Here is a 22,889-nt window from a genome sequence, read left to right on the forward strand (position 1 = left end):
GCCAAGAGATCAGAAACACACAAAAATAAACCTACAAAAGGAGGTTAGGGTGACCCACTCTGCCACCCCAGCTAGCATAGTCTCATTATGTGGGAGACACTGGACATGTTTTAGATTTTGCTTACAGTTAATTATTTATTCTGCATAACATTTCCCATTGCTTGAGGTTTTTTATCATTTTCTGAGTATATGCTTGTCTTTTGGTACATGGCTAAAGGAAATCAAAATTCATAAAACACTCTGTGCCTCCTAAAAGTAATTACACACTCTGAGCTCAAGCTCAGCATTAGTATAGTAAAAGTGACCCTGACTCTAACCCCCCCACTAATGCTTTACTAATAGACCAATAAAGTATCTATAATTGTATTTATACATGACATATTAGTCACTAATGCTTTATGAATGATACAAGTTTGCTCATGTTTTCCTAATGCTTAAAACTGTCAAGTTATACAAGAACTCAAACATCAAGACCCAAAATGTCTTATTTTTCTGAGGCTTCATAATAAATCTAAAAACACAGATATTGGCAGAAAACTGAACCCAAGCTTTGAAGAATTAAAGTTTTTATTTTAATTTAGAAAAACTGAACAGAAAGTTTTCAACTCGTGTACTTTCCACTTGTTTACCCCTAGAATATTGAGCCCACATGACTTATTTAGGGATGATTATTATTGAAACAGATCAGTATACTGATGATTGAAAACAAACCGCTGAGTCATTATACTAAGTCTCATTATCGCTCCAGATCCAGGCAGGATTAAACTAAAGCTGAACAACAGAGATATATTAGTCTGTCATGTCAGGGCCTAAAGCAGCTTTAGTCTGGGCTGAATGGTGCAGTCAGCCTGACAGCTAAATGGTGAAACTGTTGTCTTCTCTTTCCCTCCCTTCTTTCTCTCAGATCAACGCCTGCTCTGAGACATGTGTCAGAGAGGAAGCAGCCGAGCGGGTGGAGATGACAGCTCTTGATAGCGGTGTCAGAGAGAGACCTGCAACATGTCACACCTCACTACACACTTTCTTCACGAGTCTTTACATGACCCACAGCTGAGGAGAGGAGGAAAGGCACTTTCTCCTTACTATAGGAATGAAAAAACCTCTACACAAAACAACAGACAGGAGAGGATGGATGGGATTTTCTCCTCTTTTGTTTATGTCATCTTCCCCTCGGTTCCACCATTTCCTATCCCTACTGTGGAATCAAATGATGTCCCAAACCCGTCCAAAATACCTATAATATTTAATTATTTCTAAAATAAGTTCAGTGCTGCAATGTGTAAAAAATTGCTGCAGTGCAAAGAACTGAAATGAAGAAGTACGTTAAATGGAGAAGTACATTAACTCAGGGGTTCCCAAACTCTTCAGCCTGTGAACCCCAAAATAACGGCGTCAGCGATCAGGCACACCCATCTTCCCTTGAGGGGTATAAAGCGCACAATATAAACACAAAGCATCATGTACAAAACTTGCATTTTACATAGTTTTTTGATAACTTTTACTTGCATTTAAGCACAAATATCACTTAAAACTATGTTTTGATTTTAACCCTTAGAGCTCACAGCTATTTTTCCCACCATTGTGTCTTATTGTCTTTAAAAGCTTGTAAAACATAAATGCTGTGGTGCACAATCAGGCTCTGAACATCTTTTTTTTTCAGGGCAACCTGGGCTTTAAGAATATGTGTGCTGCAGTAATGTCACTTGAATTTTAAAAAAGTTATGGGGCTATATATACAAAAGAAAAAACTGATAGGAAATTAAAACTCAAAGATTTTTATGTATTACACACAGTAAACATTAATGAATACGAGTTTTTTTTCACAAACTTGTCCTCCCAGCATTGAACTAAAGAATTAAAAAATATTCATTCTGTGACAAAAAATGTCAAAATATGCTCTTTTGGGAATTTGAGCCATAATTTAAAGTGCGGTGACTCTGAGAGACAAATTACAGCCTCCCTGTGTCTATTTCTCTCTATTATGACTCATTCAGACAGTTTCAAAGTCTGTCCACATGTGTTGTTCTGCAAAGCATGATGTGACAACGAAACAGCTTCCAGTTGGTTGTCACTGCCTGGTGGCAACGAATCCTATGATATAAACAGACAATATGGCGGTGGGCTAACCGGCCAACTGCAAGAACGATGGAAAAATGGATTAAAAATAAATAAAACGTTGTTCAATGTCAGAGTTACTGGTGTAAACTTAATCTTTAAAGACCCTGGAAAGTTAGCCAAGTTCCAGGCTCAGTAGAAAACATTCTGTAAAGGCATGGGGAACATAATTAGAAAGGCACAGAGCTTTCAAAGGTTCAAAAGTTACCAAGCAATTTACAAGGGTGTGCCTGGGCACTGATCTGTGCTGTGTGAGCTCTAAGGGTCAATTTGAATATTTTTTAAAATAATAGATTAAAATTCATGATTTAAAATAACACGAAATTTCTCTTTGTGTTTCAGAAAGCATCCCGCGACCTCCCTTTACCATCTCATGACCCCCCTGGGGGTCCCAACCCCCAATTTTGGAACCACTGCTTTAACTATCCACACTCATGTCAGTATGACAAAAAAAAAAAAAGAAAAAAAGAGAAAGAAGTGACTAACTTCTCCATGATAAAGAGGTGAACAGGTATTCAAAGGTCTCCTTGCCTCTTTAATTCCAACATTTTCAACCAACCCCCCCCCCCCCCCCCAACTGTTCCAGCCTAGAACATTTTAAAGCCAGCCAGCTACATCCGCATTAACAAAGCAGTTGTCAGGGCTGCCAGGGCTGCTTTTTTTTCATTTTTGCCACAAAGTAGTTAAAGTGATTGTGGCAGGGTAGAGCTTGATGCTACTGCAGCTTCTTCCACCTAACAGTGATGGAAAATAACGACACCAGCTTTCCTGCAAACATCTCATTTCACTTATACTCCCAAACAGCTCAGAGGGTAATTTAAAATGTAGAAGTCAATCTTCTTCATGTTTATCAGCCTTAGAGTTGATAACTCGTATCAGAAGATATGCACATTTCTGCTGACACTTAGTAGAACTTGAAATTTTTGGGACTTGTTAGTATATTAAAGTTTTATTTCTTTGTATTTCAGCAAAAATGTAAAATAATGTGCTGTATAACTTTCTTTTGTGTGCATTTTTCTTAGATCAGCGAGATTAACATATGCCATCCTCTCTCTTCCTCACCATGGCTGTGATCTCATCAAACGACTGCAGGTATCCTACAATCTTTGACTTGTGAGCCGGCTCCACCCTGGCGAAGCACCTCGCCCGTTTCACCGCCTCTCTCTGGGCCTCTGGCTGGAGATCATCAAACTCCCGACCCGTGTAAGCCTTTCCGGCCACGTCCTCTTCCTCGGAGAAGATGCCGATCCGTCTGCAGATGGCCACAGCTGTGCCCTTGTTGTCTCCTGTGATCATGATTACTCGTATTCCCGCCTCGTTGCACAGCTTCACTGAACCGATCACCTCCTTCCTGGGTGGGTCGAGCATGCCCACACAGCCAACAAAGGTGAGACCCAGCTGAAAGAAAAACAGAAATAAAGAGAGAGAATCAGACTGCACAGGACAATATCTGAACACAGACCTCACCTCGGTTTCACAGAGAGAACAGTTCACCTGAATTTATTTGTACTGCTGCTGAAAGCATCACATAGATCACTTTCTACTCAACAAAGAGACTGTTCCAGAGAGGAAAACAACGTGTAAACGCTCTCTGCTTTAGGTGGAAAAAGACTTTGTCACTGGAATGACTCAAAGAAAACACAAAGAGAAGAAAAGCTCACAACCTGACAATTGGTAAAAATTACCAATAATGGTAGATAACAAAGCTCAAAAGTCAGAAGACAGTTAGCTCACATTAGCATGAAGACTTAGGTACAAGGGGAAACAGTCAGCCTGTTTTTTCTAAAGTAAAATTAAAGTTAGCTAAATGCACAGTATGCACACTCTAACCTGATCTGAGAGTGTTTTGTAAGCTAATACTGTTAACCAGGAGGGCTACTTTTAACGGCTTTTCACTCTCATTATGTAAAATTCATCCATGCAACCAAAACGCTGGCTACCTTTTGAGAAAATACATGATGGAATGTTTTTTTATTTGATCAGACTCCTCAATTCAAATTGAGAAGTTAGTTGAAGAAATGAAGCACAGCGTTAGTTCATGCAGGACACGGTAGTCATACACCCAGCCATGATCAGCTGACAGCCAGCTGATCCCAATTATCGCTTCCCAGCTCCCATGGCCAATCACAGCTCTTTCTCTCAACACAGTGGTGCTTTTAAATGTGACGTATTCCCACTAATCCCTGCTTGCATAAAAGCTGATACACTATGCTGCTGCTGGTGGCAAAGCTTAACCACCTCCACCCCAGCCTCCTCTGTTATAGCATAAAGCTCATTCAGACTCATGCTTCTATGTATTTATTGATTTTGTCATATTCAGTATACATTGTCATTAATGTGTCCATCCATGTAGGGTTTTCTAGCTATGCCCTCTCTGAAAAGTCAAAGCATGCTGCTTGATCAACCCAGGGAGCATCTTTAGAGCAGAGCCTTCTCCACCAGGTAAAACTGTGTATACATTGTGCAATGAAACGGTAAAATGAGAGTGTTCCTGACTGAAGAGGATGGAACTGGAAAGCAAATCAGTGTTTATTGTGTTAAATTCACACGTGACAAGCTTAAACCAGAATTTACCGACATTTCTGAAGGAAAACATGGAGGTGCTGCATGGCTGCAGCAAAGAATTTTTATTTCTAAATTCTGTTCAAAAAAGCATTGTCGTGGACATTGTCTTTAGCAGGTGACACTTCCTTCATATATCCTACAAATACTGTTAACCAGTTTCCAAAAACAGGCACACAATGTTAAGCGACACTTTTCCAAACATAAATTGTTATACATGAAATCTACAGCTAAATAATACTGACATACAGTCAGGCACAGGTATAGAGAAGTTGTGGGAGGAAGAGGAGCAGAATCACAGTAGGAGTTAAGAGGGCAGGGATGCACACGCAGGTTAAGTCTGTAGAGTTTAAATTAATAATTAAGCAATATTAAGTCATTTGTGAACATAAGCTAAAATGAACTGAAAGCAAAGCACATTAAAGCCCTATTTGTGTCAAAACTTTGTTGACAATGTCTTGCACAGCCTCTATTATTTTCTTTGTAAGAAAAACTTGCATTGACCACTTAAGTTTAATTATAAAACACCACCGTTAACTACAGAGATGCTGGTTCGCATGGGATAAATATTACACATGGACCTCTGTGGGCAGAAATGTGTCCAATTTTCCCTGGAATTCTAACTTTGCAAATTACAGACATGGTAGATCCCCACAGGATTATTATAAATTACCAGATGTCTTACTAGGTAATACTAACTCAGTGCAAATAGAGCATTGGATTCTTTTTTTACATTCCCTTGGACAAGTATGGGTCATGGCTTTCCCAGAGAAGCCAAATTCATTGGTCACACAAAGGACTTAAACAAAGAGGAGACAGCTAAATTTACAATGAAAGAGCTGGAACAGGATCAATGGAGCTGGAGGGAGCAGCAGTATTTTCTGCAATTATCAACTGAAGACTGCAGAGGATGCGGGTTTGTGTGACTATGATAAGATACCAAATTAAAACCAGGGACATGCTAGATATGAAAAAGGACAGATAAGAGTAAAGCAGAGTGAGAGAGCATTGATTTTTCAGCATTTAGCCCTTTGTTTTAGCTTTGATTTATTGACTCTGTAGCTTGTGGAAACAACTTGGCAAAATTTTTCCTCCTTACATGCTTTAGCACTTGCAAAAAACCTCCTAAAATTCCTGAAGTTTTAGGGGGTCGGAGGTTGCATATCTGGACTTTCTCCCGCCAGGCCAGTGACCTAATGTGAGATCCTAACAGGATATTATAAGGAAATTTTACTGGGATAAAGAAAAAGAGGTGCACAACCATAGACTACTTGCACATGACCAGCGTGATCTCCGTGCAGTTATACAGCTTTATAGGGGTGTAATGGTACAGAAAAATTCCAGTTTGGTACGTACCTTGGTTTTGAAGTCAGGGTTCGGTACCTTTTCAGTACAGTTAGTAAAGTGAATAAATAACAGATTTTATTTTAAGTGTATTAAATTGTTTAAAAATAAATAGGCTGAATAAACTGCATTTAAATTATTAATAATGCTGCAACCTCCTTCCAAAAGGTCTTCAATTAATACAAATATTAATAAATAAATACATTTTTGAATTACTAGGTTGTTTTCGTTGATATATTGGCATATTTATAACCATTCTTTAAACACCAAAATTTCCCAGCCAACTTGAATCCATTATCACACAACCATAAGTTAGCTTGTTAAGTATGCCAATTAGCATCTATCCTGCCGATTTCAACACCGACTTCAGCACTAGATTAGTTTTTTAACCAATGGGACCTACTACAAAGTTTGGGAGAATTTTCACAGCACATCTAGGCGTTTAAAGAGGTTAAAGCTGTGTGAAATCTGAGGATAACTTTACCTATGACGCAGCTGCAGACATGATGGAGTCCCCTCTCCCCCCTCCTCCAATGCTGACAGTTGAAGGTAAAATTAATTTGATTCACAGAGCCAGAGCACCCTTGTTATAATAAAAGATCTAAAATTATGGGAAATTTATAACTGGCTGGTGAGACTTTTTATTGTTCCTCCTCATTACAGTGACGTTCTTGTTTGAGTGGTCCCTCTTTAAATGCTTTGATTGATCCGCTGGATGACAGCTGCTGAATAATGTAAGCATTGTTGTCTTTGTCCAGTGTTGTATTTTACCTGGAAACAAAGTGTTCCTAAACTTTTATCTGGGAATTTTCAGGCTGTTGCTGGCGTTTGCTGTGGTTGTGTGGTTACCAGGAGAGTGTGACAGTGAGTTGTTCTTTGGTTTTCCATTCCTGTATGAGCTTCGTTCCACATCTATCCATTTGGTGCACGTCTGTACCGTACCAAGAGGCCCTTACAGAATCGGTATGGTACGAATACATGTACCTTTACACCCCTACAGCTTTATCATGTTGTCTGTTCATTGCAACATTCTTCTCTGCTCTTTCCTGCTGAACTACACTTCGCAATAATATAAATGCAAATATTCTCATTACAGTGGTAAGGTGGACTTTGTTACATCATCTTCCACATTGTTCCATTATTAGCATGTCTTACCTTGGAAGGACACCCTGACCGCAACAATCCACCCCCATTTCTTATATAAGAAAATGACTTATGCTAAGCTAAGCTAAGCTAAACTATACGGCTACAAGGTTCATATTTACAAGAATTACCCAAAAAGGCCTAAAGCACAGATTTTTGTCAAACTACCTACCAAAGAAGAACTGTGGTGGTTTATATGAACATGAGCACAAGTGGATCAAAGTTATCAGTGATCTCTTCTTCTTTACCTCATACTGTGCAAACTTGCTGGAGTTCTCCAGGTCCATGTCCTCTTTACGTGGCGGACTGTCATGTGTGGCCAGAGCCAGACAGCGCAGTGTGTCCCTTCCTGTCCCCCAGTCTCTGATCTTAGACATCAGCTGGTCACGCAGAGCAGGTGTGAGTGTCACTTTCCTTGTTCCCACCCTCAGGTACTGACAGCGCTCGATCACACTCTCTGGAGCGCCCTGAGGGGGAAGACTAACATTACCTCAGGACAAAGGGACACTGGTGACTCTTTCTAGGAGTTTGTTAAATTCATGCATACCTTGACGAACATCTTGCTCTGAGATCCAGGCTTCACAGGGGTGCAGTAAACAGACATGGACTTGCGATCACGAGAAAACTCCAGGGTGAACTCTTTCTTCATCAGCTGTCTGATGACCTGATGGATGAAACAAAGAGGAAAGTAAGAAAGGACAGAAAAGACAAAGACGAGAGGGATGAGGAGTCAGAACTTCAGTTAAGTAGCAGTGTTCATGGGCAGCTGTCAGGAAATGCAGACAGAAGACAACTGAAGTGGCTGAGTCACTGACATTTGAAAGATGACACTTTAGACCTAGCACTCAACTATTGTATCTGTCTGAATGTCTGTCTGAAGCTTTGTAGGAGATTTGCTTCATAAAAAGGCATGTGATGCTGATGTCTGCCGAAAAACATCCCTGTTGTTTGATTCTATCTATCCTGGTTTAGCGTGGACTCTTACATTTATTTTTGAAAGAAATCAGAAATAAACAGATGTCAAGTTCTAAATAGTGATCAGTATTAAGAGATTTTTTCCCCACTTATGTTCTGGTTTGGATTTGGAATTTTCATTATATCTGTAAAGCTAAGTAATAAAACATTTCTGAAAATAGTGTGAATATATAGAAAAAAAATCCAATAAACTGTGGGACATTTTTAATCATTTCCAATGGCAAGGAGCCAGGCAATGAGAGATTCTGTCTTACCTAGTAATAGTACCAAGGAGGAAGTGGCTTGACAAGGGTCTCATAGAATTGTTTGTTATCAACCTACACCACATGGACAAAAATATTCATCCACCTGACCATCAGACCAACAGGGAATGAAAAGGGCCTTCCCCAAACTGTTACCACAAAGTTGGAAGCATAGCATTATACAAAAAGTATTGGTATGCTGAAGAATTATATATATACACACACTCTCATCCAATCTTTCAGTACACTAGGCTGCCAGAAAGAGACAAAGAGGAGAACAAACATAAGCACAAAAGACAAACACAATAATTCAAAATAATAAGTACATTGAAGTTAAACTTATGTAAAACTTATGGATGCTGAAGGTGCTGATGTCAGAAGTGGATGCACTGAGGATCATTTGACTAAGCAGATTAATACTCTGCCATCTCATAAAACAAATAGATGAATTATCTCTTGAGAATTATTTACCTTTTCTAATGACAGGGAGCAAATCAAATCATGTAATCAGGAATCAATGTTTTTTTTATTGTAAACTCTGAATCTACCACTAGGTGTCTCTCTAGTTCAGGCTCTATGCTGATCTCAGTTCCTATTAAAAAAAGCCCAAGAGTTTATCATTGATCTTTCTCTCTGTCCAGCCAGATGGTGATGATGTACACACACCCTGTCAGGGGACTGAAAACATCTGACGGACGTCCTGAAATCTGTCATTGTGACAAACTTCTCCTCGTCAAACTGGGACAGTTTGTCTTGGCTGGGCCTGCTCTCCTGGGGAAACTCTTCAGCCATTTCTTTTGTTTTCTATCTGTGTATAGTGAGCAAAGTTTGCAAAAGATGCATGTTATTTTTAGGAATTAATGCATTAGTTTATCAAGCAGAGGTGTGAATTTAACTACAAGGTATTGAGTCAGTCTTTTTTTTTTTTTTTTTATCAGACGCCTGTCACTACAAGGATAATCTCACCTAAAGCGTCTGCCACAGCTGAGCTTTGTTCCTCCTGAAAGTGAGACCCGTGGGGACGATAATGACCTTTATCTACAGAGGAGTGAGAAGTCTCTGAACCACGGGTGACTGGCTTTAACACAGCAGATGACAGCTCCCTCGCCGCTAAAACACCAGCAGCAGATTTCTGATCCACTGACATCAAGGAATTCTCTCACTTCAGCCTCTTTCCATGTTGAACGCACATCTTCTTAAGCATTTAATTTGATAATCTGCCCTTAGCTTTCAACAAAGTTGACGTCATTCAACTAAACATAAACGGAGCATAAAGCAGGGTTGTTTTCTTTACTGCTTTACTAAGCAACATGTCAAATATTATAGTGTGATGGTTCACACCCTGATGTCAAACATGCTGCATGTGTCGGTCAGCAAGTTTGTTCTGGAACAAGACGATGAACCTTAAACTGTTTACTCATCCCCTCTCACCAGTTCAAACAACACTTAAACACTAAACATTATCTGGGACAAAAACGAGGCACTTTATTATCCCAGCCCCATAACCAAGCAGAGTTCAGTATGGTCAGAGAGCTTCACGCTGGGATGTTTCGAGTCTTCATCAGTTACTGAAGAAAAAACATTCAAGCTGCTGATGAAAGAATTAATGACAATTTACCTGTCCACTTAGACTTGGCTTCAATCATTTTCATCTATGAGGATTATGCACCATCTGGCATATTCTTTATGTGGCTAACGTTAGCAACGCTGCCACCACTGACCTTAGACCCTCTTCGCAGGTTAACGTCCAAGTTTGGTGGAGGAGGGATAATGGTGTGGGGCTGTTTTTCAGGGTCTGAACTAGACCTCTTATCTCCAGAGATTAGCAATCTTTATGCTTCAGCATACCATGACATTTTTGACAATGCTATGCTTCCAACTTTGTGGCAACAATTTGGGGAAGGCTCTTTTCTATTCCAACATGAATGTGCCCCAGTGTACAAGGACTGTAAAGACATGGTTTGATGAGTTTGGCAATGGCAAAATTCTCCTATCAACATGTATCTTACCCCGTTGCAGGTACCGGCTCGTTCCACCTTGCTGAGTCCAGACAGGTCAGTCTTAAAGACGTTCATCTTCTCCACCAAGGTTGTTAGAGCCGTTTCTGTGGCTTCTCCCACCTTCTCATACACTCCCTTGGCCTAAGAGAGAACAGGAACACATCAAAACATGCCAAAAGACTTTCCAATGAATCTAGAAGTGTTATAAATAAGCTGAGTGAGCATGTGAAGAGTGGTTTAGACATTAAATTCTCGGAGCAGAAACAGATTTTAACCTATAACCTGTGCCTTTTGTTAAACATAATCAACCCTCTTTAGAATGCCTCCTGAGCAAATGGGCAGGTTATTCACCTCTGCCTTACCAAACATTGACTCACACATGCAAAGTGTTTTTAAGTGCGTGCCTTTGCTAGCTGAGATTTGAAGTGTTTGAGCTGAAGAGGTAATGACGTACCACACATCATTTGTTTGTGTGACTGAATAAAGACATCAATAAAACACCTGGCACCCGCACTCAGCTCTTCTAACCCTCTCTTCCTCCCCGTTTAGCACTTTTTGATCCCACTCTCAGGCTTTTTATTCAAAAACAGTCCAAATTGGTGGCTAAATGCCTGTTTAAGAGAGCAGAAACAGTCTGAGAGGGAACATAGGAGATGAAATGAGCCTTATCCTTAGTCTCTCTTCTCAGCGTGGTTACCATGATACCATGGTGATGACAAAGAGGTGAGAAAAGCAATCCAAACCAGAGAAAGAAACTTTGGAGTAAAACTAGCTCAGCTGATGAAGAGGAGAAAAAACGCTTTCTGTGATGTCACTCTGTGTGTTGCAGTTCTACTTTTTGTATTACAGTGTTTTTATAAACTTTACACAATTAAACTGTGCGGTATTTGAGAAGAAAACCTACCTGTTTGTGCTGTATGAGCCACAGATTGGTATCTTTTAGAGCCTTAACCCTCATTCTAAAAAAACGATTTAACAAACAGTACTAATGACTGTGATCCACAACCAAGTATTTTACTGTTAGCTCCATACTTTTAGTATGTCTGTGAAGGTTCTTCTCCATCCAGGCTATGGCTATGGTTTCATTTCCTCAAGCAAACCCAGTATGACTAAAACTTATATGTCATTTCAGTAATACTGCATGAAAGGTAGTGCAGTTACACTGAATATCAGCACTGCTGTGATTCAGCCAGAGTCACAGCATGCAGATATGTACTGCAACAGCACAGCATCTGGTGTGATACTGTCTTCATATATTTTTATCTATCTTTATAATTTTAGACAATACCGATTCAATACTGTTCAGACCTTAATCTTAGTCATAAGATTAGTCGTACATTAGTCGTACACAACTTTTGTCTTTTTGAAAAGAAAACAACCCAGTGCTGTTCTTTGTTCTTCTTTTAACGAAGAAATGTTGTCAAGTTCTGATAAAACTGGCACTTTTGCAGCATCCATGCTAATGTCTTCCGCCATAACAGCGCCAGCCTCTTGTTGCTGCTTGCTTACGTCATGACTCTGCCGCGCCCACAAGTACTGCCCCTCATTGCTGATTGGTCCCGTCACTTTCTAACCGAGCCAAAAACGGTGCAGACGAGAGCTTTGCAAGATGGATTCACCCGTGAGAAACATGGAAATGGGTGTACCCATCTGCTTTGCAAGGTTAAATATTTGCCTTTTTTAGCGAATATCTGCTGAGACCAAAATGGGTCGCAAAGCTCTTTCCAGTGGGTCACAAATGACAGCCTGGAAAAAAAGCTGTCGATGAACAGTGGAAGCTCTAAGTAGATAGAAACCCCCTTTGTTTTTATCGTATGAAGTTTCCTGTGATGATGAGTACATTTCAATGATTCTCTCAAGATTTCTTCATACTTATTTCCATCTCTTGGGATAACAAAGCTGGTTTATCCAAGATTATGAGGTATTTTGTTAGAAATCTGGGTCGAGACTTCTCATAAGGAGGTGGTGGTGGGGGCTGATACATGACCGTTTAGAACCACTGTTTTAAATTGTTCCACATTTGTAAGGCACATACATTTGTAGGATGAGCAGCAGAGCTGAGTATGTGGGCTGTGCCCATGAAAAGTTTGCCAAATATTCTCTCAGAATGTATAACTCTGCTTAGTTATAATAGCCAGTCTTTTGGCTTATAAGTGGCTATTCATCTGGTAAAAGTTTGGCTTTTTAAAATGTGTATAAAGTAACAAGAAAAGTGGAGGAAGGAAACAGGCCTGCAAATGAGTGCCAGCTGCTGTTGTCCACCTGAAAGAGCCCACTTGTAGAACCAGACTGTTTGTGAAAGACACTTAACCACTTGGTTGCTTTCCCCACAAGGTTTATTTGCTTAATAGCATTCCCATCAAAAGCATCATTGTGAAAAAAAATGCAGGTTGGAAGGTGTTCAAGGAGAGCAGCTAGCCTCTTAGGTCTAGAGATGACTCCTCAAGGCTTTTGCCTCTCTTCCTCTGGCTAGAGAGAACTGAGAAATATGTGATATCGATCACCTTTATGCCAGGCAGGTTGGTTAACCTGAGGGGAAAATCATTTTTTTGTAAGTGTAGGAATCATGCGCGATGTACAGTACTGTGCAGAAGTTTAAGGCACGTAGAGCGCTAACAGTTCTTCACAGGTCCTGATGTTCCACAACCCCGGGCTGAAGAGAGGAGGGAGGGAGGCCAGAGTCAGTGTCGACACATTTGACATGTACGTGTGTCACTCCAAGGTCAAGCTTAACAGCATTCTTTTTGTCCAGGCCGTTGCATCCCTGGTAATACGCCCAGCAACCACCAACAGTTTTCAGGTGCTTAGAACATACACATGACAACCAGGGGGTTGTGGCAACCCTCAAACCCACCCTAACAGTACCCTAGGCTATGTTTAATTGCCACATCTACCCATAACTCTGCCCTAAAGCTGTGGTTTTTGTTTTGTTTTCATCAGATTATTTTCCCATGCCCTTGGTAATGTACAAAGACATCCAGAGCATGACCTGGGTTGTGTCAATCCTCCTTCCCACCCGATGGGGCCCTCGGGTGGGCGTACTCGGCATTACACACCTTACTTCAGCCTCAAATTTTGGCCCAAACATGTCTAAACTTCTGCACGGTACTGTATGTCAAAATTTTCAGTAAAAACTGCAGAGTGCAAATCCACCTAGAGTCACTGATTCCCAACCAGGGTTCTTACAGTCCTTGGTGTGTCATCAGGATAACATCTCTAAACAACTTCAACTTTAAATTAAATAATTTTGCACTTAATTTCAAAAAGACAGCATTCCAGTCTGCTGGTACTGCTGTCACTAAAACTTCTAATGATGAAATTACTGTGTTTCTGTATTAATGACCTCATTGTAGTCCAGCGAGGAGTCGTTGCACATGGAGCAAATAGTGGCCAACTCCAGGAGTCCATCATAGTCGCCACACTGGATCGGCTTGTCTCCTTTCAGTCTGGAAACACACACAAACACACACATATGCATGTCATACACCATGCACGAGGGAATTCACTTCACAGTTCGCTACACCTCAGATCCAGTAACCCCATCCATATGTATGAGTGTAGCAGTCTTTCAGTTGTTTAGCATTCAAAAGTTGAGCAGAGAAACAGAGCTGGTTCAGTAGTAAACAGTGTGTATCTCTGCAAGTGTGTCGCTGACAAGAAGTGCTGATTGCATGACAACCGTGGATCTCTTCCCAGTAGAGACTGCATTGGTTGCTAGCGAGGCTCCCACACACTAACCCACACTGTGCTGTTATGAAATCGACAGGTTCATGCAGAGTCACTCAGCAAACAGCAAAATAAACAACATGTGTATGCACTGAACCCTCTCCTACCTGATGACTGGCCTTCTACCTTTAATCCTACACTAACGTAGAGATAAAATGCAGAGATCAAAGCTGAAAAATATGACTGTTAAAACCCTTTTACTTTTCAGTTTATCTGCAAAGTTCACACTCCACTTCACAACTTTTACAACAAAGAGGGTGTGATGCAACAAGAGTACAGTACAGCTGAGGCATAATGGATTATAATGGAGCACTACAGCGGCTATGAATGTATAGCTCTTCTGTTAAACTCATAAGAATCATCCAGGGTTACTAACTGTTTCTATTTGTAGAAGAAATTGCCAAGGTAGTACGTGGCAGCAGAACATTTTGAGTCATCATTAGAGTAATGAAACAAATCTTGGACCACCGACCATTTCACAGTTTGCCTCATTACAATTATTTTTATACAGCATCTACTTTTGGAGAAAAGCTGCTTGGATTTTCATGAGAGGCAGAAGGAGTTAAGAGGAATGGGATCAAATTACCAGTGTAAAATATAATGAAATCTTCGAAAGGACAGGACTTTATTAAATAAATAAGGGATGTATGTACAGTAGAATTCAAAATCGATACAAATGGGAAAATTCAAATACATTTGCAATTAGGCACCATTGTTTCATACTATACCCAAGTGCGACTGTTTCCCAGGTTCTGTACCTGAGCACACCAGGCGACTGTAACCCAGTAGGTAGAGTCGGTTGTCTCATATGTGGAAGGCTGTGGGTTCAACCCTCAGCTCCTTAACCTCGTAAAAACACATAGATTGGCCAGATTCCACGTCTGGGAAAAAGCTCCAATCTGAAAATGACCAGTCTGAAAACTGACCTTACCAATCAGAGTCATTTTAGGAGAATGAGACAGTAGCTAAGTGCAGGTTTTTAGTTGTACTGGGAGTGGATAGCAATGGCTGCCATCTGTGTAGCAGTGTGCTTGGATGTAGCTATAGTATAGTGGCAGTTTAATCAGAACTGGACCACATTTCTTTAATAAAACAAGAGCAAAGAGCCACACCGAAAGCTTTTCATGACGGAAAAGATGTTTTTCAGTCTTCTACGGACCTGCTCCAGCATGAGCATGTGATCATTAGGGGTGGGGTATAGCTGTATTGTAAACTGGTGTATACAATGGCTGCTACCGCTGTAGTGATTAGCTCAGATGTAGCTGTGGAAAAGTAGCAGTTTAATTAGAGCTTTTAAAACACTTTTAAAGTCCCAACATTTCAAAAACCTGAATAAAACCATAGCAAGTGACAAAAAGTTGAGGAAATTCTGCGCCCGTTAATTCTTGTTTTCAAAACCAGAAATTCAGGCTGCACCTCTGACTATTTCAAGATATTCCTATTTATACCATACAGATCTGTTTGATTTAGGGTTCACTTTAAAATCCCACTTCGGAGTGAATTTGGGAGGATTTCATCCTCAATGAATGAAGGGATATAGAAAAAAATCCCTCATCTCCCACAAGGGACCAAACACAAAAATGGTGAATACTTGAAGAGCATATGACAACAGCTGAGGTAAGGCTTAGAACAGTTTGGCTGCCACTGTAAATCATTTAGACTATCTTACTAAAAAGGTAAATGACAAACCTACAGAAGCTGTACTGTACTTTACCTAAGCTTGCAGCATATCTAGTGAGTCAGGACTGACACACCCCAAACTCTTCAAAATCTTCAAATATGGTGTTATCAGTTATACTGTGTGTATCGTATTGTAATGAGAGTACCATTACATTTGTTAAATTAAAACTTGGAATGTTTGAACCGTGACACTCACATTTGTCCCTCAGGAGCATACGTAGATCCAGTTATGGAGAACTCATGAAGGGTGCAGTTTGAATCCTCCACTTTGTCAGTGACGAACATCTGGAGAAGAGAAAAAACAAACACAATCAGAGGCACAATGGTGAGCTAATTAGTGGATACGGAGCATTAGATAGTCCCCATAATGGCTGCACCACATTTCTAATGGAGTCATTGTCTACAACTCTAATGGGCCCTTGAGTGCTTTAACCATTAAACCATGCTGTGTGGGTAGACATTTATATTTTCCTAGATTGTTTCATCATTAAGTCTAATTTTCATACATGTATGATACATTAGACACTGATTTATTTAAACCAGATTGAGAGTATGGTGACAGATGATGAGGTTGCTTTACTTTGAAATATCATATATTTAATTATCCCTGTTTAAATGTTTTGGTTTTCTCATGTCGTTACAGTCACGTTGGTTTTAAATGTACAGTGCTGTGAAAAAGTATTTGCCCCCTTTCTGATTCCTGATATTTTGCATATTTATCACACTTAAATGTTTCAGATCATTAAACCTGTTTAAATATCTCAAGTAAATACAAAACAATGCAGTTTCTAATGATGGTTTTATCTATTAAGGGAAAAAAATCCCAACCTATCTGGCCACATGTGGAAAAGAAATCCCCCCCCCCCCCATTAAATCATGCATTAACAGATTAACCACAGTTCTTGGAAAGTATCAATATATCGATACTTTAGTATTGATACTCCCACCATTACTTTTACTCCTTGCCATCCTCTCACTTTTCTGCAGATGTTTTGTTAACTGTACTTAAACTAAGAATAAGTTGTCTAAAAGAAAATTCCTTATAACAGCTTTAATAACTTCTGAACAGGTACGGCAAACACCCTAGAAATTAAAGGTAATATTTCTATTTTATGAGTGTACATTAATTAGGATCTCCTTGTTAAAACACAAACTTAAAAGATGAAGATTCACCAATGCCTGCAGAGATTAATGCAGTGATCAGAAACCAGGCAACTAGTATTTCTCATGCTTTTTGGGATATGGATGACCAGGGATACCAAAGTCCATGTAAACACACTCAATAAGTGATCAAGTTTAATAACCGTGGTCTTAAAATCTATAACAATAGTCAATTATAATTTTGGTAAACTGGAGCATCCATGCCCGCAGCCTTCCAGAGGTGACCGACTACCACTGACCCACAGCTGCCTCTTGTTCCTCCACTTGAATGTGTACCTGAACAGGTAATAAAACACCACCACTCTTACAGTGAGCCAGCCTACAGCTGTAGAGGAGATGTTTATATTTGAACAGTCACACTTGGTGTGTTCCCATCTGTAATTCACACCTGGCTTCACGGTGTCAACAACAAGTCAAGGCAGGATTAAGTGTAAATACTAAGAGCAAAGAAACAGCTCACAAAAGATTCACTAACTCAAAATTCTTTACTAACTTCTTATCTTGTTTCTTATAAATAAAGGGTTTAAAAGTATTTTTGAAACAAACAAAGAGCTGTGAACATGAAGAACTGTCCAAACAGGGAAATAGTCACAGGAGAGGTGGAGTCCAAACTGCCACTAAAAGCCAAGAAATCCCCTTGCTGTCAGTTTGTGCAGCAGTCCCTGCATTATTACGCCTCTTTCCTTGGTTCTTCAGTGTTTCTAAACACGCAGGCGACATGGGAGTTTTATTGCTTACATGTCTAGATGTAAGGCTTCATCATTCACTCAGACTGCCACACACGCTTCATTAAATCGCTGCAAAACAAAGAACAAGTCAGAGAGAGTTTGAGAAGGAGCCGCAGTCCCAGAGCTGTCCAAGGATTTGCTTTGTTGGCTGCTTTGTTGGCAAATCTTCTGCCTGAAAAACCCCCAGGAGAGCGAGTTCATGATGCACCGCTAATACTAATTTATCGATAAAAACGGAGAGGGAGAGTGGGGGCTAGAGGTCCATAAGAACGAGATACACAACTTTTCTACAACGCACTTCAAACGCACTTACGTTAAAGGAAAGTAACACACAAACACGCAGAGAAAAAAAACACCCTTCTGAAAGATTTAAACTCCTTTTGAGACTCAATTAAATGTGACTGATTGAAGATTTAATGAAGGAGCTTTCAATTTAAACTTGTGTTGATTCCTCTCTCACTGTCGTTGTGTTGCAAACTTACCACGGATTTAAAAATAAGCAGATAATCAATGGCAGACTTCAGATGAGACGAAGCTTTAGTCGCTCAAGTTTAAAAGAACAGTTTGGCCTTTTAATGGAGTAATTTAAAAGACTGCAGCACAGGGATACAACATGTAGTCAGCCAAGACTAGAAGAACCGTTAGAAATAAAAGTGAAGCATGGTTAAAGAGGCTGAGATCATAGCTACTGTGAAAATGTTCAGTTTGGGATTGTTTCATGTGGATGTAGTTGACATTTTGCTTCTCCAGATAAACCACGGCTCTAATGACAGGGATGTTTAGAGTTTTAACTAAGTGGGTTTCACTTTCCAGTCAATTATTTGAACCTCTGCAACTTCAGGGTTTAAATCAGAGTCAATTAACTTCAGGGAAAAGTCATGAGCAAATGTTCATGATTGCCGAGACCAACCCGTTTACACAAAATTTCATAATGAAAATAACTAATTACTGTTTTCATTGTTAGTTTGCAAAAGCTTTTTGTGATAATGTGATTGTAATTGCTTTGTTATGCACAAGGATTTTACAGAAAGAGAGGTATGCATATTACAGTTATCTCACTTACGTGCACTTTAAACTCATTAGCAGAGTTGTCTTAAGTCACAAAACATGCATTTTTTAATTTATACCAAAGCAGTCTAAGTTTAAAGTATTGTCGGGCAAACAATGTGAAAAGTTTCAAAGCTTACTGTGCAAGAGTTATGTTGTAACCCTGCCAGTGTATTGTAGTGTTACCTAGAGCAGCAATGCAATGACAATGACCACCTCACAGTTAAAACGCTCTCTCGCATTCTCTATTAATCATTCGGCTTTTATTTATCACTTCAGTTTCATCTCAGTAGTGCACTGCAGTACCCACTCACACACATACTCACAGGGGTGGAGTTCATACAATTCTCAGAGTTATAATGATTTTAAGGAAGTCAAAGGGAGCTGACTCTTTTTAAGAACAACAAAAAACCCCTGCTCTGAGTCATTAACAGGAAAAGTATATAGCTGTAATTAACTGAGTAGTCAGCCAGAAGTCAGTGAGGAGCTGTCTTTGATTACAAACTCTGATGTCACTCTGATGGCCAATCAACAGTCAAAGAGTGTCAGAAAATAGAACTTTCATTTAACAAGCACCTTAGCCCTACTTAAAGTTAAATACCATGCACTGTCTCTTACTGTTTTAATGTCTCTCAAATATTGTAAGAAAGCTTATTGATGTAAAATGCCTCACTACATATGCACGTATACTTGCACTTATTAAACTACTTACTGTACTAATAACTAATTTAATCTATTTACCATACTTAAAAATTGCAAGTAATTTATCTACTCTACTGTAACTTAAATGCTGTAAGAAGGCTCTCTGTGGTTTAATGCCTCACCTCATACGTACATTGCTCTAATCCAATGTTTCCCAACCATTTTCCTTGAAGCCCCCCTACACGTACCTAGGAAAAGTGGATAAAGGAATTGGACCGTTGGGCCCAATTCCTTTATTTTTGCTGTAGACTTAAAACATCTGGGTTTGATGTCAAAAGATGAATATGAGACAAGAGACCAATATCTCAGCTTTTATTTCCAGGTATTTATGTCTTGATCTGGACATTTTTAGGTGAGCAAAAGTATTGGAACAGATAGACTTAAAAACAGATTAAAATGAACAAGACTTAATTGCATTACCTGCATCAAGTCTGTCACCCACTGGCATCACCAAACTTTTGCGTTCTTTTTTTGTGATGCTTTTCCAGGCTTTAACTGCAGCCTCTTTCAGTTGTTGTTTGTTTTTGCGGTTTATGCCTTTCAGTCTCCTTTGTAGCAATTAAAATACATGCTCTATTGGGTTCAAGTCTGGAGATTGACATGGCCAGTCTAAAACCTGCCACTTCTTGCCTCTGACGAACTCCTTTGTGCTTTTGCCAGTGTATTATGGGTCATTATCTCACTGCATGATGAAGGATCTCCTTATCAGTTTGGTTGCATCTTTCCTTAAATTGGCAGACAAAGTGTTTCTGTAGACTTCTGAGTTCATTTCTGCTACCACCATGTGTTACATCATCAATGTAGATTAATGAGCCCATCCCAAAAGAAGCCATGACATTACCTCCACTGTGTTTTACAGATGAGCTTGTATGTTTGGGATCATGAGCAGATCCTTTCTTTCTCCAAACGTTAGCCTTTCCATCACTTTGGTAAAGGCTCATCATTGTCTCATCAGTCCATAAAACTTATATGTGTAAGTAAGTTCTTACAGTATTTGAGAAACATCAAAACAGTAAGTCACAGTGCATGGTATTTTACATTAAGTAGGGCTAAGGTGCTTGTTAACTGAAAGTTCTATTTTTTGGCACTCTTTGACTGTCCTTAAGACACACACAAACAAATTAACAAATTTCCATCCTGAAGACAGCTTTTATGTGTAAGGAATGACACTGAATAAAGAAAAAACTTCAGATAATGTAGGTCTGTTGATCCAGCCTAAAATTCCACAAACCAATTTGTTTTTACAGACAATATATGCACCTAATAAAGGCAGATTTATAAAGCCAAATGTTGGTTGTAATTATGTCAAAAATGTTTATATTCGCTTATACCAGGGGTCTGCAACCTTTTCTGTCAAAAGAGCCATTTTTGTTGTACACCCTTCCAGAAAATCTTTGAAGAGCCGCAAAACGCATTTGAACCTTACAATAAAGTTAATGCAGTCGATTACTCATCAGTCAACAATACTGACTGAGGAAAAGTATGTGGCCATACACTGACATGTTTTATCACACTTATAACCCTCCAGTTAGTCATGTTATTTTTCCTCATAATTGGCTTTTTGATAATACATTCATTCTGATGCATTTATGGATTTAGAACTCTAACAGAAACAACTGTGCACAGATTTTATTATTTTTATCTATAGGTGTCATTATCAGCTAGTGATTGTTATTTATTTATATATTTATTTATTTATTCATTCTTAATGATACCGATATAGTCTTTATCATTATTTCTTGATTCACCCACACACACTTGTTACAGTTACTGTCAGACAGAGTTAGTGCAGGATATTGTCGTAACCTACTGTTCACCTATAGATGAAACCTCCTCTACTTCATCTCCCCTCTCTATCATATGCTGTCATTTCATATACAAGACTTTAGTAGGAAAGGCATGCTTTTGCCCATTCGATAAACAACAGCATCCATTATTATTAAGCCACGGACTGCATCAACAATACAATCTGAAGAACAGACCCAAGCAATCATGTTAATCACTGAAAATATCTATGATTGAGGAGAGGGAGCCATCTATAGCCTCTCTCCCTCCTTCACTCTCTATAAGTGACAGATGTCAGTCAGCACCATGGACAGCACCACATTAACACACAACAAACATCAACAATCTCATCTTTTCCTACCTAAAAGCACACTCATACACTGTAACTTACATTCATTACATGCCAAAATATTTAAATTATCATCAGATTTATCCTCCTAAAAACGAAGACCTAACAGCAGCAGAGAGGAAAATAACAATACAACATAAGCTACCTGTTCATTTGGCTCAAACAGCCCATTATTGATCCCTCAGCCTCCTTTCTATCTGTCTGTCTGACTGATACTGGTAAGTGTGAATTTGCCTTAGGTTTTTAGGTTTTAGGTTTTTTAGATATTCTCCACTGACACCACTTTAGTCTGACAGATACACCAGTTTAATATGAAACTTATCAAAGTTGATTGTCTTCCTCACATTTCCTCCATCCCTCTTGCTATGCTCCACCAGCTCGCAGATATTAAAAACTAAACTTATGCACAAAACTCCTGCTTCATGTGTCACTGGTGACATGACCACAACCTAACAAGTGAATGAAAAAGCGTGTTTGCAGATAAAATATACATGTCTATCTCAATATAGCATAAGAAAAGCACATATTTTCATATTAGAAATAATCCTTTATTCAAAATTTCTGGCACAGCTGCAGAGAGCCTCTTGGGAGGTGCAAAAGAGCGACGTACAGCTCCGGAGCCACAGGTTGCCGATCCCTGGATTATACCGATATCATGCAGAAAATGTCATGCTCACCTGATTTGCACGGAGTTAACTTTTATTAAGATTCATTTTGGGGCTTTTTGTGCCTTTATTGTGTTGATAAGACAATGAAAAGAGTCTGAAAGAGGTATTAGAGAGTGGGGAAGGTTATGTGGGAAAGAAGCTACTGAATGGAAACTGAATCTGGGCCACCGGCGTATCGTGCCGTGAAAAAGTATTTGCCCCCTTTCTGATTCCTTAGTTTTTCTGTATATTTATCACACGTAAATGTTTTGGATCATCAAACCTATTTCTTTATGTCACAAAGACAACCCAAGTAAATAGAAAATGCAGTTTTTAAATGATGATTTTATTTTTTAAGGGAAAAAAAATATCCAAACCTATCTGGCCCTATGTGAAAAAGTAATTGCCCCACCCTTGTTAAGTCATGAGTTAACTGTGATTAACCACAGTTCTTGGAAAGCTGAGTCCAATTTCACTGGCCACACCCAGGCCTGATTACCACCAGATTTGTTGAATCAAGAAATCACTTAAATAGAAGCTGTCAGACAAAGTGAAGACGGCTACAAGATCTCAAAAAGAAACGCATCATGCCACGATCCAAAGAAATTCAAGAACAAATGAGAAACAAAGTGACTGAAATCCATCAGTCTGGAAAAGGTTACAAAGTCATTTCCAAGACTTTG

General features: G+C 39.4%; 1 protein-coding gene across 2 annotated transcripts in view; it reads right to left on the minus strand.

Moving 5' to 3' along the window:
- The window catches only part of atp2a3 (ATPase sarcoplasmic/endoplasmic reticulum Ca2+ transporting 3), a 124,540-nt gene that overhangs the window by 8,705 nt on the left and 92,946 nt on the right, over positions 1 to 22,889 (minus strand). For both annotated transcript variants that reach the window (XM_041801272.1, XM_041801271.1), the window contains exons 9-14: positions 15,984 to 16,072; positions 13,725 to 13,827; positions 10,391 to 10,522; positions 7,712 to 7,828; positions 7,413 to 7,631; positions 3,178 to 3,513 (exon numbers count right to left, since the gene is read on the minus strand). In XM_041801272.1, coding sequence (XP_041657206.1) covers positions 3,178 to 3,513; positions 7,413 to 7,631; positions 7,712 to 7,828; positions 10,391 to 10,522; positions 13,725 to 13,827; positions 15,984 to 16,072 — 996 coding nt within the window. The remainder of the gene's footprint in view (positions 1 to 3,177; positions 3,514 to 7,412; positions 7,632 to 7,711; positions 7,829 to 10,390; positions 10,523 to 13,724; positions 13,828 to 15,983; positions 16,073 to 22,889) is intronic.

The sequence above is a fragment of the Cheilinus undulatus genome, linkage group 12 (genome assembly GCF_018320785.1).
Source record: "Cheilinus undulatus linkage group 12, ASM1832078v1, whole genome shotgun sequence".
NCBI lineage: Eukaryota > Metazoa > Chordata > Actinopteri > Labriformes > Labridae > Cheilinus > Cheilinus undulatus.